The following is an 18,056-nucleotide window of genomic DNA, read 5'->3' as shown; positions in this document are numbered from 1 at the left end:
TTTATTTTAAGTAGGTAGAAAAATACATAACATCACGATTAAATATATAAGTTTTGATAAAACCAAACACTAATATTTAATTTGTGAATTGTTGCAATAATTTATAACGTAAACAAATTGTTTTAAAAAAACTATAAGTTATTTAAATATTTATTCCAATGGGGAACTGATTTGGATAAACCCTAAAAACAAAAAAAAAAAAAAATCCAGTAACCAATTTTGACATTTTGAAATAAATTCAGAACTACTGAATAAAACATTCGATATTCTGGAAGCTTTTGTCTTTTGACCAATCGAATTTTCACCTTATTCAATTATACCGTTGTTGACCACAATAATATTATTATATAATAACATTGCACATCATATAATATGCAATGTATAAAATGTATATTTACAATTTGTTCAAATAAAAATGTTGTTCAAATGTCACATAATTACATAAATTATTTAGGCATGTATAAGTTATATTTTTAAAGTTAGCGACGATAGTGAACAAGATTAACTTTAATTAGTGACGGTAAGATAACAACAAAAACTTTTAAATAAAGTAATAAGTTTGTATTAAGCAACCGATGTATCAACATTACGTTATAATACACCATTAAAAGTTTGAAGTAAAAAAAAAAGTACTAAATCAGCTAAAACCAGTAAATTATTATTATTTTTATAAATTATTTTTACCTGGATTTCATATAGTAGTTTTAAATATTTTAAATAATAACTGAATACTTTGTTAAAAATATATCCTAATATTCTTTTTATTGAACATGGGTTGTAATTGTTTAAGCAAAAATACTTTTTCATTAAATCAATGATATTAATTTGCTCATTTTTAATAGAACTTATTGAGATAAAACACGATCAAATAAAAAATAAAAAAACAAAAAAATAATAGTTTATTCATTTTTATTACAGCCTATAGATATAAATATAATGTAAGAAGCATCAATATGATTTTAATTTATGTATTATTTGTTAAGTTAACTAAAAAATATTAGTTATTACTTATTAATAATAACTAAGAATTATTAATTTGTATTAGATAATACAAAACAATATTATTACTAGTCCATTTCAGATGTAATTACCTAAATGTTATGTTCGCAAATGATTATCTTTTTGTATATGTTCTGCGTATTATTATAATATGTTTTACTTTTTACGGGATGTGAAAATCCGTCGAACATGATTATATTAAATTTGAATAAAAACTTGAGTACGAAGCGCTCGTTTTACCCCATACATTCTCTATACGAATCGAATATTGTATTATTCAAGTTAAATTTAAAATTTACTTCATGTTGCGTAGTAGTAAATAATTTACGAATTAAATTGTGATCATTTTTATTTCATAATAACGTAAATACGTTATAAATCGGTATTATCAATAAATACGTTGATATACTCATCGTATACCTTAATAAAAACGAAATATATATTAAAATACAAAATGTCAAAATATTTAAATGGTTCTTTTAATAATAAATACCCTACATTACATTTTTGACTTAACCTTTTAACCGTGACAGTATATTATAATATACCATACACCTAATGTATATTTAAATGACAGCTGAATAAATTACTTTAAATATCAATATAAATTATATACCGTATATAGTATTACAATTTATAATTCTAAAATCTGTATGATTTCTGAGTTCTTGAAAAAAAAAGTGCAGTGAACCACCGTCAATGAATACGACTACATAGAAATACAACATGATATGCCTATATAACTTTATTATATCTCCTATAATGTTATTCATATTGTTTTATTCAGAATTAAATATCTCAAATTTAGTAATTTAATACATAAACAATCTTAATGTATTTTCACATTAAACTGAGATTATCTTGATGTTATTCTTAATTTAAGACGAAGTATATAGTCAAAAATAAAAAGTGGGTGACGTGTGATTTTATCCAAAATATATCAATGTGGCCCTATAAAACATTTATTAAATAATATATAATATATGTACAGTATTCTTATAAGATATCGGGTTTTTCTGGAAAAACCCGAATGTGGAACCAAGGTACTTATCATATAGTGTAAACTAGTATGAATACAAATGTATAATATCAATATAATTTTGGATATTTTACTAAGGCGACGCGTAATTTCAGTTTGAAAGTCAAACGCAAATAAATTCTAGAACTATTATTCTTATCATTTTATCATTCCTATCAATCATTACTACCTATAATTTTATGAAATGGCGAGCACTGAGCTTTCAAAACTCATTAAGAATGTTCAATATATATTATATTTTAAAATATATGTACTCACTCACGAGAACGCTTATTTTTTAATATATTTCGAAGTATGTACGTACTATATTTTTAACTTATTTTATTTTATAGCTTACTCGTATACACATATCAACATTTTATAAATCCAACTTCTCAAAAAAAAAAATAAAAAAATAAAAAAATATGTAATAACAAACTAATAATAATAATATATTTGATACCTACTGTCCTTCGTCTTATACATAACATTTTGTTATTATAGACAGTTTAGACGATATCATAATACAAGTTTCGACTTAAATCTTGATATAACTTGACTGATTTATATCAATAGTATATTATGCACATATTTTTATAAATAACTAATAAATTAGAAAAGTAAAAAATTAGAAAACAACTGGTTGGATAAAAAAAAAATAATAATTATAAAATATAGAAGCAACATTTTCAAATGAAATCAAACTATTATAAAATATATCAGAAATTATATTTTTTTCTCTTTGTACTCAACAACAATTTAAAACATTTTTTTTTCATTCTAAAAGGTTTAATAATGTAATGAAAACCAAGCGCACCTATTATATATTTATAAGTCAACAATAAGTTACGGCATTCAATGAAAAACTCTTCTCAATATTATTAAATTTAAAAGAAAAGTATTTAAAACACGTTTTCCTTAAATTATTAATTAGATTCGAATAAAAGAATTGACCGGAGGCTACTATGTATTTAGTTGAGCTATTGTTTCCAATAAAATTCACCTTTAATTATTATTTTAGTTTAAAGGTACCATATTTTAATTTTATAACTTTCGCTTAAGAGGACGTCGTACCCGCATATGTTGTCTCCGTCTTACAAATGCGTAACATGGCAAATAGTACTCTCAGAAGATCACGTTTAGCTTCTTCAAAATTAGAATGAATTGACCTCTTTTGAAATTTAAAAGTGAGATTATTATCTAGGGCATCTCATAGGCTTTTTATTATATTTTAATTTTAAAGCAAGTTATGAGTATTTTAAAATTGTAAATTGCTTGCACGTCTTAAAACACACATAACTCGCTTTAAAATTAAAATATAATAAAAAGCCTATGAGATGCCCTAGATAATAATCTCACTTTTAAATTTCAAAAGAGGTCAATTCATTCTAATTTTCAAGCTGAAGGAGCTAAATGTGATCTTCTGAGAGTACTATTTGCCATGTTACGCATTTGTAAAACGGAGACAACATATGCGGGTACGACATCCTCTTAAGGCATTTTATAAACGTAAATAAATATGAATAACTAAAATCAATTATAATAAACATTATAAGTAAAAAAAAAAAAATCAAATGTTAAACTTTCAATTGAACCACTGTAAAAAATTAATTTAACTGATTATTATTAAATCTGATTGAACATATTTAAGTGATAAAATAATTGTTCACCAATATTTTTAATTTATGTGAGATTATGGAACTTAACAATAAAACAATATGTTTTAAACTCGATTTTGAAGCATAAGAAATATTTTAATGTTAAATGTCATTTTACATAAAATAATATTTCAAATAAATCCTATAAATAAACATACTAAGGTGTTTAATTACCTATTCGTAAAATAGGAACAATTTATTTTTACGAGTACTGAATAATAAAAATAAATTAAAAAAAAAAAAAAACTATAAAACCAATAAAAATAAACTTTCTAAAAGGTTGACGTTGAAAGATTTTTTTTTTTGAAGTATACTTCAATATAAACACTCAGCATAAGTTAAAAATGTTGTTTTTCAGAATATATATTGTTGTTAATATTATATTTTAAATATTTTATAATAAGAATAAGAAAGAATCTAACAAAAAAAAAAATTAAAGTATGTTTGTTTTGAAAATTGATTCAACAATCGAATTATTAGGAAACAAAATTTACTATTTAAGTGTGCAATCTTAAGGAAGCTAATAAAAATAAAGTAAAGGCATTTAAAAAAAAAAATGACTTTATTTTAGTTATGATAGGTTTAAACTAAAATTAAGTATTCAACGTCTCTAATAATAAATAATTTTAAAAAAAAATTACTTTTAAACAAAAACTTAGTATTTATCTTTTTATTCTAGAATTATTATTATAAATAAAACATAAATCAAAAAAGTTTATCATAATTTATAACTAATTAACGTAGGTCAGAGCTATTTTGGTATCTGTTTTCCATTTTATATTAATTGCATTTCATAAAATATATATACTTATACATTATATATAATTGCTTAAATAATATAATTTTTACATTGGTATGAATAAATTAAATTTATTCAATATAAAATTTGTAACATTTGTACATATATAAATTAAAAATTTTTAATATATTATTATATTTTTAGGAAATAGCAGCAATACTTATCAATTTTGAAAGACATAGCGAATGGCAGTCAAAAGAAGTAAAAATAAGGTAAGATGTTTAAATAATTTTTATTTGTGGTTTTTAAAAATAGCATAATTTTAAAAACTACTTAGAATTTTTTTTTTTTATAATACTTTGTATAACAAATCATTGGGTATTTTAGTTATTATTATAATATTGGTAAATAATTACTAGGTCTATTTAAATTAAATTAATTTTATTTTTATCAATTCTAAACATAGCAATTAAATTCACATAACGTGTCTGTAGCTATAGTACATAAATGTGAGTCACATAAATAACTAATATAAGCAGTAAATAAAAAAAAAAGGTTGGTAAAAATTATTTTGCGTACTTCGTCCTACATTATACATTTCTATTCGTGAATATCTACCTACGTTCTATGCGTTATTTTATTATTCATATCAAAATAACAATATCATTTTAGTAGGTATTCAAACAACATCACATAAAACACCCTATTTACAGACTATTATACAATTTAAAGACGTAAGTACTTAGTTGAGTTCGATAGTGTACTAAAGTTTCTAAGTTTTTTTTTATTATTATTACAGTACAATATAACAGAACCATGTACCAACATTTATATATATGAATGCATTTCAAAGTTTGCATATAATATTATTTTAGATTTCAAATTAATGGTTAATTTAATATTTAATCGCTTAAAAACTAATAATAATTGTTAAAGTTCTGTTAACCATACTTTAAATACATATTTAAAAATCGCATAATTCTTTTTTTAGTCTACAATATTATTTGTGCGTGTGTGTGTGTGATAATAAAATACTTGATAAAATATCGTTATACTCTCTATCTTAAGTAATCTATCGTGATATGTTATGCACAATACTATTTTTATTGTGGTAAATATTTTTATTTTAGTTTCATGTTAACTTATTGATTTAAAAAACGAATAGTGGATAAAATGACAGGATATTTTAATCAATTTTGACGTGTCGTTTATCCATGTATTTGTTAAAGTAAATTACTGTTTTTATTTTATTTCTTTTTAAATTTTTAAACAGGATTCATATGGACATATGGATAAAAAAAAAAATCAAGTTTTAGGTTTACATGCAAGAAAAGCCGTGTGTAATCTAGAACCCTAAGGATATTTTGCGAATCTGGTTAAAAATAAAAAATTACAGTAATAATAAAATATTTTTCAGGATGCGCTTTTACCATTATTCCGCCAACTGAAAATATTTTATTATATGTGGTGAACATAAATCACTTTGTCGGGACTGTCCTTTGTGGATGACAGTTTTAGAGTATGTGTTTGTATATGTATATATACGCTTGAAATTTACATCCGTCTAGCACGAATACTTTTTAAAACTTTAACTGAAGCTCTCTTCTGAATTTAAGTTAAATGTTTCAGTAGCTTTTCAAATCAAATAACATTCTAAAGTCACGTCGAACAGTTTGCATTTTTTCATTGTCTTAGCAACTAACACACAATTTATTAAATTATTTAGACTATTCTATTAGTCTATTTAGTTAATCATATCTCTAATATTATAAAGTTACACTTTATAATCATTCAATATGCATCATTAATTGTGTGTTTAAACTTAAAACTTAAATTTAAAAAAAGTAATTTATTGTACTCAAAATACCATTATACTTTTTATAAATCAATAATTAAGTAACGCATTACTATTAGTGACTAGTGCTGTTACTAGTGTTACTGTTGACTAATGATTAATGACTATCAACAGTCGACTAATTAGTTATTCGATAGTTGTTGACTGTTACCTATGTACTTACTATTTAGCCGACTGGTCGATAGAATTATTAGAATACAATGTATATAGGTTATACTGGCCAATTCAAATAAATTAGTCAACGATTAATTGTTCAAACAAATCAAATTGCGATTAATTATTTTGTTTTGAAATTTGTCGTTGCCATTAATTTATGTTTATATAATTATTCAATCATTTAAATCAAGCAACGATATTAGGTACTGATCAGTATGAGTAAAATATTATAACTTGACCGTCTCTGTTTAGAAAGCAAAATTAAGAAATAATAATATTACTTATCACATGAAAACTATATCTTAAAAAAAAAAAAAACTTCTATAATCATACTCAATAATTAATATAAATATAGTAATTAGTTAAACATGAAATTAGGCGCATTATTATTCTTATATCTTATTTTATAAGAATATTATATTTTCAATGGCATCTATACATAAACATTTTTTTTTTTTTAATTTAATAACCATTGCCCATTAGTATTAAACTTAACTTGAAAATTATAAAAATTCAATTTTACTTATTTTCAAACATTTATACTATATAAAATCAGAAATATTTTATATCATACATACCAACATATTGTTTCACTGAAAAAATTAAAAAAATAATGTTCCTTTTTCAGTAGTCAATGTTTTTTTTCACAGCAAAATTATTTATAGCAGTACACATTTTTCTCTTGTAGTGAATGCAGTATAATTGTCCGTACGTTTTAGCGAGTTCATTGATGTTTAAATCGGTATTTACAGTCAGCTTATAAAAAAAAAAAAAAAAACTAAGACTCCAACTTTATTTTATTTTTAATTATAAGTGTTAAATAAAAAAAAAATTTACAATACTTGTAGTTTGAATGTTAATTTTTTACCATTAGACGATTTCAGATAAATCAATAATTAACTAATTTTAACTGTAGTCAATGCTGGTATATAAAGATACAAAATAAGGTTTTAAATTAGTTATATATCTTACCTAGGGCTAAAAAAAAATATAAGATTCGACACTGAATATAGGCATATAATTACTCGTATATTAACGTATATATTTTAATTCAATTGTGCATTTTACTCGCAACTATACCATGAATAAGACGTATAATAATAGGTTTAAACTATACCTAAAACGGAGACTAGGGCTTGCTAGTTGCTAAATATTGTTGTTTTGTATGAAAATTTATTTTTATTTTTACAAAGCTAATAATCATTTCATTGACTATTTAATTTTCATTGATATGCATTAGTTATTATTATTATTATTTTAAAATTATATATTGCTTATCAAAATTATAATTTTATTTAAATTAGTTATGTATCTTGCATATTAGGGATATTTTTAATATATTTTGTGCGTTAAAAAAAAAAAAAATAAAGAGTTAAAAATACAAGTTTAAAAAGTAAGCCAACTAGCCTGGGTATTCCCTACGTACGTTTATATGAAGATATATTTAAATCGTTCTATTGTTAGGTGCTAGCCGTTTCAGTCGATTGTTAATAACCTATCAAACACCACCTATACAGTGTGGTGATTCATCAAGTATGATGCTCACTTCCGTTTTTACATTTAATAATATTAAATGTAAATAATATTTAATTAAATTTAGTAAAATTCTGATTATCGAAATTGTTAAATGTACCTTTTCTTAAAGATATTATTTTCAAATTCTTGTTATTTTTATATTATACTTAAAGAGTGTTACGTGGTGATATAAATTTTCGTTTTTACATATCCTTACAAATAGTTTTACAATAATTCAAAATAGATTTAATACAGAATCTATTATTTGCCATACTTTGACCATTTTTATGAACTACAAATATTATCAGATTAATATATGTTACTACAATTTTTAACTCATCATATCTTTTAATTTTACAAATATGTCGTCATGAATCTACTATTCATTGGAGGGTTCGCAAATAAAAAGTATAAGTTTGTTTTTTCACAAAATACTTCTTAAGCAGTACTAAAAAATCTCGATAGTTTAAAAAATTAACCTTGCGGCGAATTCAAAAATTCGAAAAACCAGATTTCTAATAACTGCGCTATTGAAAAAGATTAAGTACGTGAACATACTTGGTGCGATTTTTCTATACACGTGGCGGTAACTATTGAAAACACTTATTCCGCTGCTGGCTTCAAACGGATCGAGATTCGGATACCATTCGCAATCAGTGAGACGCCGTCACGGCAGACGTGGTCGTTCGATTCACAGCAATCGTGTTGGAACGTTTCCTATTTGCCGCGAACGAACGGCGGTACCGTCGTTGCGGTTATCGTCGTCCTTTATCCTGTTAAACGGCGTTAAGTGATCTATACTTATTAGAATGTGCTCGTCACCGGCAAATGTCAATTTTTTTTCTCATATATAATGCATATTGTTTTCTTATCTTAATGTCACGATGAAGATTCAGGTAAATATAGCTGTACGCGCGCATTTTGTCTTGGCGCACGATTTCTAATGCAGGACACGAATCCGCCACGGGCGCACGATATGCCAAAACGTTGGCGGAATACGTTCTGCCACGACTGAATGCGAATGTGTGTTTTTTGTTTATAAATGAATACACAGCGAATCGGGCCTATAGCGGTTCACATTTCAACTGAAGCGAGGCTCACGATGCACTTTGCACACTACTGTTGCAATATTATCAAATATTAATCGAGAAAAACCGGAAACACACGAAAAATATAGTCGAACATTATGGTATTAGTTCACGTGAGCTGCTCGAAAGAATACGGTTATATTGTCATATGACATATTATACAAGCTGTTTACGCTTGTATCTACTAAATATGTGTTTATGCAATCCATCCACTGCAGTGATGGGTAGATGGTGGGCCGTAACGCGATGTGATCCTTGTCTTAAGGTAATAAATTATTCGACGTCATAATACGACGATGTCGAGTTTTTTATCGAACGCGTCAACAACGGATATCGATCTATTAATTTACAAATATGACAGCTGACATAAAATGAATAAATATTATGTACGTATACAACGCATGTGAACCGACACATTGTCGTACACGTTTTGATTCTGCGGCACTCAGTTTTACGTATCCATATTTTAATATAACGGTTTTTAATTTGCATTACGAAATGGGTAATCGAACTTATTGTTTGTCATTTACACCAAACGAGTATGCATCTATGATGTATATCAAGTGGTGTCTTCGATACACCCTCGTTAACGCCGAGGCTCAAACGTCAATAATAATTTTCCCGGAGCTCCGACTGTTTGTCAACTAATCTAGTGGTCGTTACGAAGTGTGATCATAAACAAGTCAGTAAACAGTATTATAATATATTTTGTGAATTTCTGACAAAAATTATGCGTTTTATATATTATTATTATTGATTGATATGATACCATAGTATGCGTATATTTTGCAAGTATTATTTTTATTAAATAGTTTTAAATTCAATGCAGTATACCTTTGTTTTGGTGCAAATTATAAACGCGTTTCAAAAATGTTTGTGCAAATTACACATGCTATATATATAATATGGCGATAATTGACTACAGCCTTGTACGTAGGTATATTACTTATAAAATTAATAAAATTGCTTATGCAAGACATAGTGTAGTTGGTGATAAACTACGATAAACGTTTAATGTTAACCTAATGCTAATGTGTTTTACTACCTTACAAGTTAGTTGCAAGGTACTGTATTTTGAACATTTGAAACTATATAAGTTGATAGAAGATTCAGCATAATATGTTTAAATTCAAATTAATTAACAAATGTATACATCTAATGTTTAAACATTTCATTCGTCTATAAATGAGTCGACTACTATTCTTCGATTATTTTGTTATTTTTTTTTTCTTAAGCACTGACTCTACACGATTAAATACATTTATTTAAACACGAAAAAAATAACTACAGAGTTTTTTTTTTTGAAGATGAGGTTTTTTTGCATAAAATTATTTAATATGATCATACTTGCATTCACGGTATTTAAGTATTGTCATTAATATATTTCTCTATATTTCTCTTATTACACTAATACCTAGTTCTGTAAATTATTAATTATTCAATAATTATCCAAAAATAATATGTTAATAAAACATAACCATTTTAACTTCTAATTACAATAAAATATATGGTTTTTTATTTGATATATATATATATATATATTTGAAGAATAAATTAAAAAAGTCACGAAAAGTACAGATAAGAAAAAGTAGGTACTATCCTAATTAAATTATCTTATAATTTAGTAAGCTTTAATGTATTATTTTAACTTTTTTTTTTTTATTAATATTAACTTATCAAGCCGTAAAATTAAACTAACATCCTAGGATTGTGTTATGAGCGTGACACAAGTATATTCTTTCTCTATATTACAATAGGTATAAAATATTCTATTAAATAATAATACATAATGATACTCTATTAGATTATTTCTAAGAATTAATATTGTTTGTAATTAGCAAGCTTAGATTAAAATAATAAATATTCATACACTTACATTGTTGTAATGTATAATGGATCACATATTTATAAAATAAATATAGGTCATATCGATGAAATTAACAACATTTTTTATTATTTCAATTAATTATTAATATTCTTCGATTTTTATATTCTAAAAAAAATTGATGTTATGTAAACTTCATATATATATATATATACACAAACAAGTATCTAATACATTTTACAATATCATTTTTCAATTACAGTATCAAAAAATTAAAATATTCAAATTCGTAATAATTTAGTTAGTAAATGTTAAAACAAAATAAGTCTAAACAAAACACATAAAACTTTTAACATATTAAAACAAGAGGTACGTCAATGTTAACCATTTTTATTCTTTAAAAAAAAAACATTGATGTATTCACAGTTCAAGGTTTTTCAATATACATTTTTAATGTCAGTTTTTCGACAAAAATTAAGTTAATTTGAGTAAAATATAATTCGTTTCATTATGATTATATTTCTTACGTAGTTTAAAAGTAAATTATTAAATATAGTGTCATCGTAAATCAAATTATTGAATTATACATATTATCGAACATTCGATAATTCATTTAGTTTTTTTGATACTTATTTACACTAATTAAATATAATAACAACTATGAAATTAAATTTTCAATAATCCTAACAGCAAGTTATTTTCCTTTTTGTCACTAGTTGATATATCCAGTCATTCAGAAATGTTAATTTATCTATTGTGAAAAATTATGAAACTTAGAATGGCACCACATTACAGAAAAAAAAAAAATAAGTGAAATCAAACACTCAGTTGAACTTTGGCAAAAATTCAACAGTTTAAGCCAAAAACAATAATTTGTAGCATACAAATTCGAAATTGACCATTCGAGAGTTACACATGGATACCTGATGGAAAACAAAACTTCCGATATGATATTCATGTAACACAAATTCATGATAAAAAACTTATTCTTTCACTGTAAAAAATTTAAAAATTTCAATAGTTTTTGAAATAACGAGTAGTTCAGAAAAAAAGAACCAGCTTGTATGGAATTCAAGGTTTAAACAATATTATATAATACGTTGGAATGAAAAAGTTATTTTTAACTATTTTAAATTAAGTTTATTTATTTCAATAAAGAGTTTTCTTTTCATTATACATTGGTATAACTCTATTTCACTATCATCTTTAATCTGGAATAAAACTAATTAATTTATGTTCGTTGAGTATAACAAGTTTAATAATAAAACACTTATATCTACATTTGAGAACTAAACTGAAATCGGTAGATTCTGGGTGTTCTTGTCACTTAAGCAAAAGTAAGAAGTTGTTTATTGCTGAAAAGTTCATTCACTACAGTACATTCATTCTCTCACAAAATGTTTTAGGTAGGTACTGCAGTATATTTAATATTAATACTGTCAAATTGTATGTTTTAATCGTATAAAATTATTATCACAATAATAAATTTGTGTTATCTACGTAATGCATATTATTAAGCTTCAATTTAAAAAAACAATTTTAATGCACTCTAACCTTAATAAAAAAAATTACATGATGAATATAGTTAAAATAAATTTTGTTTTATTTATTTAAACTTTTCTTCTAATACATATACGAGAATCAATTTTAATAGTTTGAAAAGCTTTAAGTCATATGTTTTTAAGAAATATAGCCAATACTATTTTGTAATTCTTGTAAATAATTTTTCAATTGTTTTAGTTCCGTTATGTACATATCGTCATTAGATTCGCTCAGTTTTGTGTTTTGTTTTTGGTTAACAGCTCTTGTATTGTTGGATAGATTATATGTAGATTTTATGTCATTCGTGCATTTTTTTTTTGGACAACAAGGGTCAATTTTAGATTTTTTTTGGGGACAACAAAGAGTAATTTTGTATTTATTTTTTGGACAACACAGATCGGATTCGGATTTTAATTTTGAACAACAATGATCAGTTTTGGACTTTTGTTTTGGATAACAGAGAGTTATTTTGCATTTATTATTTGGACAACACAGATCAAATTCTGATTTTTCTTTTGAACAAGGATCAGTTTCGCATTTTTTAGAACGACTAGCTTCGACATTGCTTTTAATTTCTTCAATTTTTTCTGATAGTAAACTCATTTTTTTTAGTTGATTTTCTTTTTCATCAAGTTTACTTTTTAGTGCATTTATTTCCGTACATTTAAATTCATTTTCTTGTTGCATTTCTATGATTTTATTCTTCAAGCAACCTAAATTATTATTTTTTACACAAATTTCTTCTTGTAATTTCTGTATCCGGTTTTTCATTTCTAAATGATTTTTTGCAGTCACTTTATTTACTTCTATTAATTTTGAAGCAAATTTTTTTGATTTACATCTTTCGTCGTTTAATTTACACATTGCTTCATCGTATCGTATCTCTAAGTCGTTAATTTTTTCGCACTTTATTTTTAACTCATTTAATAAATGTTTTCGCTCTTTTTCGGAATTTTCATCCATACGCGTAAAACACAATATTGATTCACTTAAACTTTTCTTTGTACTTTTTAAGTCCATATTTAATATCCCGTTTGTTTCATTTAATTTATTACAAGCTGTTTTACATTCTTTAAGGTCATTGCGAAATTTACAGATTCCCTGTTCATTAATTTTTAAATTTCTCTTTAATTTACTAACCATACTATTCTTTTCTTCCAATTCCGACTAATAAAATAAAAATACAATACAACTATGTGAATGTCTTATAAATAACATAGCATGATAATATATTCGATATGTCGATATATGGATATATTCGATATTATGGAGTGTAAGTTCGAGTAAACTATGGAATTTACACGGTAGGTTAACCTAATATAAAGTATTAGAGTTAAATTTTAAGTCAAAGCAGGAGTTTAGATCATAAAATTTGTTAAATTATAAAATCGGTGACACTAAATATTAGCCAATCAAAAACCATTTTAAAATTGTTGCTGGGCCACATATAATATTTATTTTCAATGGTAATTATATAGTTCTAAAATAATAAAAGGACTAGGTATTTACTTTGGTTATACATAATTCCATCTGGACACTTTTCAAACTTGTTTCGGTTTCTGCTAAATGTGATTCTAATTTATTTGTATTGCATTTCAAAGTTTTTATTTGATTGTTTAAACAGTTGTTTGCATCTTCAAGTTTTTCATACTTTAATTCCCATTGGTATAACATATCCATGGCTTTCTTAATCTTTTCTGATTGAACGTTACATGTAGCAGACAGTTCACTAAATGATTTTTTATGGACATTATAACTATCTTCTTTATTTTGTTCAAATTGTTCGCAAATTTTTTTTAACTCATTTCTTTCGAAAGTTAATGCATCAAATTTTTCTAGTTTTTTATTTAATTTAGATAATTTTTCATTTTGATCGGATATAATATCGTTTAACTCTTGTGTCTTGTCTTCAGAGCACATCATCTCAAAAAATTAAATTTTAAATAAGTGTTTTAGATTTATTATTAAAAATATAATACTGTGTACAAACTTATTAATTATTTAAATTAAAAAAAAAATTGAGATTAATTTGTTTTGATTTAATTTTGTTGTTTATTTACAATCAAATAAAATTTTAGTTGCTATACTTGTTTAATACTGATAAACAATATTACTTAAACCTTAGTTTAGCTCATAATATAAATATATATATATATATATAAAAAAAATATTAATTTTAATTTATTACACAATACATTTTTCTACATGAAATTATATATATGTATATATATTTTTTTTATTGATATTATTTAAGCCCTAACAATTAAAGCTATTAGCTGTGGATAGAAATAATAGGTTTTTTTGTGTAAGATTTTTTTGTAAAGTTTGGTTAGTATGGTTAGTGTGTGTATGCGTATGCGCCATTGATTCATCACAAAGAACTCGGATGGTCACCCATCCGAGTGCTAGCGAAGCTGTCCGACGCTGTCCGACGCTTGACCTCAAAACACATTAGTGGCCAACCACCACGCCACATCAGGCTACAAAATTATATTTACCTGTGCTTAAATCAGAATAAACTATTTATAATATTGTTTAAAGTAAATTCGTCATTATAAAATTTTGTTGACTGATTTTCGATATTTTGTAATTGATATCATATGGGAAACTCACAAGGAACTTTGGATTAAATTTTCAAAATTTTTTAAATATTTAAAAATAAAAAAATACGTATTTAATTTTGTGCATACGACTAAAATAATATAGTCAAGAGGTAAATAGTTTATTCGATAAGCACTAACCAATTTTAAATATGTTAAATAAAAAAATATTTTAATACTCTTTTTAATCAAGAATATTTTGTGAACAGTGATTAATTAAAATATTGCGGATATCGTTCATAGTGAATGTGTCAAATAATAATCAGATCAATTAATTGTATAATTAAATTTAAATTTTGTTATTTAGAATTAAAGTTATATAAGCCATATCGTTATATAAAAAAAAAAAAAAAAAAAAAAAAAAAAAATAATAGATTTATCAAATATTCACTAAATAAAAAATAATATACTAAATTTATTGGTTAATTACTATAATACGACTATAAATATATATATTTTAATATTTATATCTTAATTATATTTATACGATATTATTCTAAAAGAAGTTTTATTTAGTATTATTCTATTAATTTTTTGTTTGGTGTATGACCATTATAAGATTGGGTTATTGAGGAACATTTTTTAATCATGTGTTTAAATATTATATTTGAATTTTTTTTTTGTATTATAACTGGCTAATTAATTAACAAAATAAACAATAGTACCTACATTATGATATATCGATACATAATACAAAATTAATACGCCTATTCAGTTTAATATATCTCGTAAAATTTTAAAATTTATTTATTTAAAATAGAATTAATACAAAAATGGCGGAAGATCTTTTAAAAAAACTCTTTATATCAATCGCTATTATAGGCTGGATATTTTTTATTTTGTTTACAGTTATTTTTATTCGTTGGATAAAATTTGTACACAGAAATCCGAATGCCCAAGATATAATAAATCAAATATTTTTGCGTGTGATTTTTTTAGACTAATTAAAAATAAAATGAATGCAATAGAAATGAGCAAATCAAAAACTTTGAAACCGAAATGAAATGGAATTCACAAGTAAATTACTAAACATAAAAGAGTTTAAACCTGTTCAAAACATTGATTAATATTTAATTTCACATAAGATACTAATGTATTTAGTATTTACATTATAAATAAAACTTAGTACATTTTATTTTTACTGTGTAATATAAATTGTACAGGAGTTTTTTTTCTTAGGTTTTTAAAAATTTATATTTACTTTTTGGTTTTTTATTTAGTATAGTACTATAGTTAATATAAAAACTAGTAATCAATTGAATTTTCGAGCCTAAAATAATTATTATTATTTTCCATTGTTGACTTATTCAATGTTATATTTTTTTGTAATTTACAATGTTCATTTTCGTTAAATTTATTTTAGACGGTGTACAATTAGAAGAGAAGAAGAAAAATAGAATTTATCCAAAGTTATTTTAAAACCGTAAAACGACATTTTTCGAAAAACAACTGATGACTTAGAAAATAGCTCTCAAAATTTATTATATAAAATTATCTGTAATTAGATTAGTTTTAAATTATACTACAACCATAAAAATATTGAAAGAATAGTTATTCAATTTATGTTCTTTAATTAAAAAATAGTTTAGATTTGACTAGAAATGTCTAAATGTCATATAGTTAGTTATTTCATAATCGTATTTTACACATCAATTGATTTTATATTATATTTAAGTTAAATCTAAGTCAATAATGATTTTAGATTATCTCACCTTATTTATGTACAAAAATATTGTATACACTCCATTTTTATCCTACTTACAAGTCACAACTGTATTAAAATGATTTTCAAAAAGCTCAAAAAATTATAAAAAATGTTAATTATTAAAATATTTACTCTATATACTAATTTATTAACCACAATAATAAAATAGTATTATAAGTATAATAGCATGTTAATAGTTTTTGAGTATGTTTAATCTCCTTATTTTTCATTAAAGCATCATAAAAAAAAAATAAATATATCAAGTAATATAAACACAATTATGAATATTTTGAAACATAATTATACTATATTTAACAAATCTGTTTAATTAGGACTATGAGGGTGATAACGATAATATAATCATTCTTAAAAATCGTTTTCGTGATTAATATCAATTGTTATTGATTATTGATTTGTAAATTAAATAAATAATCTTAATTATATCTATAAAACGTAAACTAAGCTCACAGGATAGAATGTTTCAACAATAGCATGGACAAGACGGTGAAATTTTTGATAAACTTTGACTTACACTTAGGGTACTGTATTAACTTTATAACTGCATAAATCTGTGCGAAAAAAATCAAACAAGTCATATTATTTGCGTTCATCGGTAACTAGGTAAAGTAAAAAAGAAAAAAAGCATCCAGATGATCTCGACCCGGAGGTTTTCTTTAATGACTTTAAAGACTACGTGTTCGTTTTTTTAGTTCTACTCTCTGTGAATAACTAACAGCAGAGTGTTGTTGACTTGTTTTGCAAAACAGCGCGAAAAAAAACTTTCATTTTAAAGTTTACAAATGAAGTTAATGTTTTCGTAGCCTTTTGCCCACGATTGAAAAGTTTTCGAATAAACGAGGAATAAATAATTAAATTGTCACCCGTCAAGAAACTACTCGAAAGAACTCTATAACAGCGATTCCGAAGTAAAGATCATTTACGAAAACCTCTGGTGACTTGGTTTTTTTTTTATACTCTTTTAGAACATCAGAAACATTTTAAGTGCCAGTAATTTTGTGGACGCAAAAAAGGAAATCAGCGTCTCTTTGAAAAAGTTGCACGAATTCAAGTCGATTTTTTTTAAACTGTATGCCTAAGATGTGGCTATTTAAAAAAAAAAAAAAAAAAAATTAAAAAGTTTTCAAATATTATTTAATTATGTATGATTCATCAACTATCACAACCAGTGTATATTTTTAGAAACACATAAAAAATGTTGTACAAACTTAATAATAATTATTTATTTATTAAGTTTTATTTGATATAGTCTTTCATAGTAAAACATATAATATAAATAGAGTAGAAAATGTAGATACATCAATAAATAGTAATAATTGTTACGGATATTCACAATTA

General features: G+C 24.1%; 1 protein-coding gene across 3 annotated transcripts in view; it reads left to right on the top strand.

The window, feature by feature from the left end:
- LOC112600285 (calmodulin-binding transcription activator 1) overlaps positions 1 to 18,056 on the top strand; it is a 110,291-nt gene that overhangs the window by 57,532 nt on the left and 34,703 nt on the right. For all 3 annotated transcript variants that reach the window (XM_025347476.1, XM_025347475.1, XM_025347474.1), the window contains one exon: positions 4,619 to 4,686. In XM_025347476.1, coding sequence (XP_025203261.1) covers positions 4,619 to 4,686 — 68 coding nt within the window. The remainder of the gene's footprint in view (positions 1 to 4,618; positions 4,687 to 18,056) is intronic.

The sequence above is a fragment of the Melanaphis sacchari genome, unplaced genomic scaffold, assembly GCF_002803265.2.
Source record: "Melanaphis sacchari strain LSU unplaced genomic scaffold, SCAv2.0 Contig62_pilon_pilon, whole genome shotgun sequence".
NCBI classification, from domain to species: domain Eukaryota; kingdom Metazoa; phylum Arthropoda; class Insecta; order Hemiptera; family Aphididae; genus Melanaphis; species Melanaphis sacchari.
This window is presented reverse-complemented; position numbering and strand designations above follow the sequence as displayed.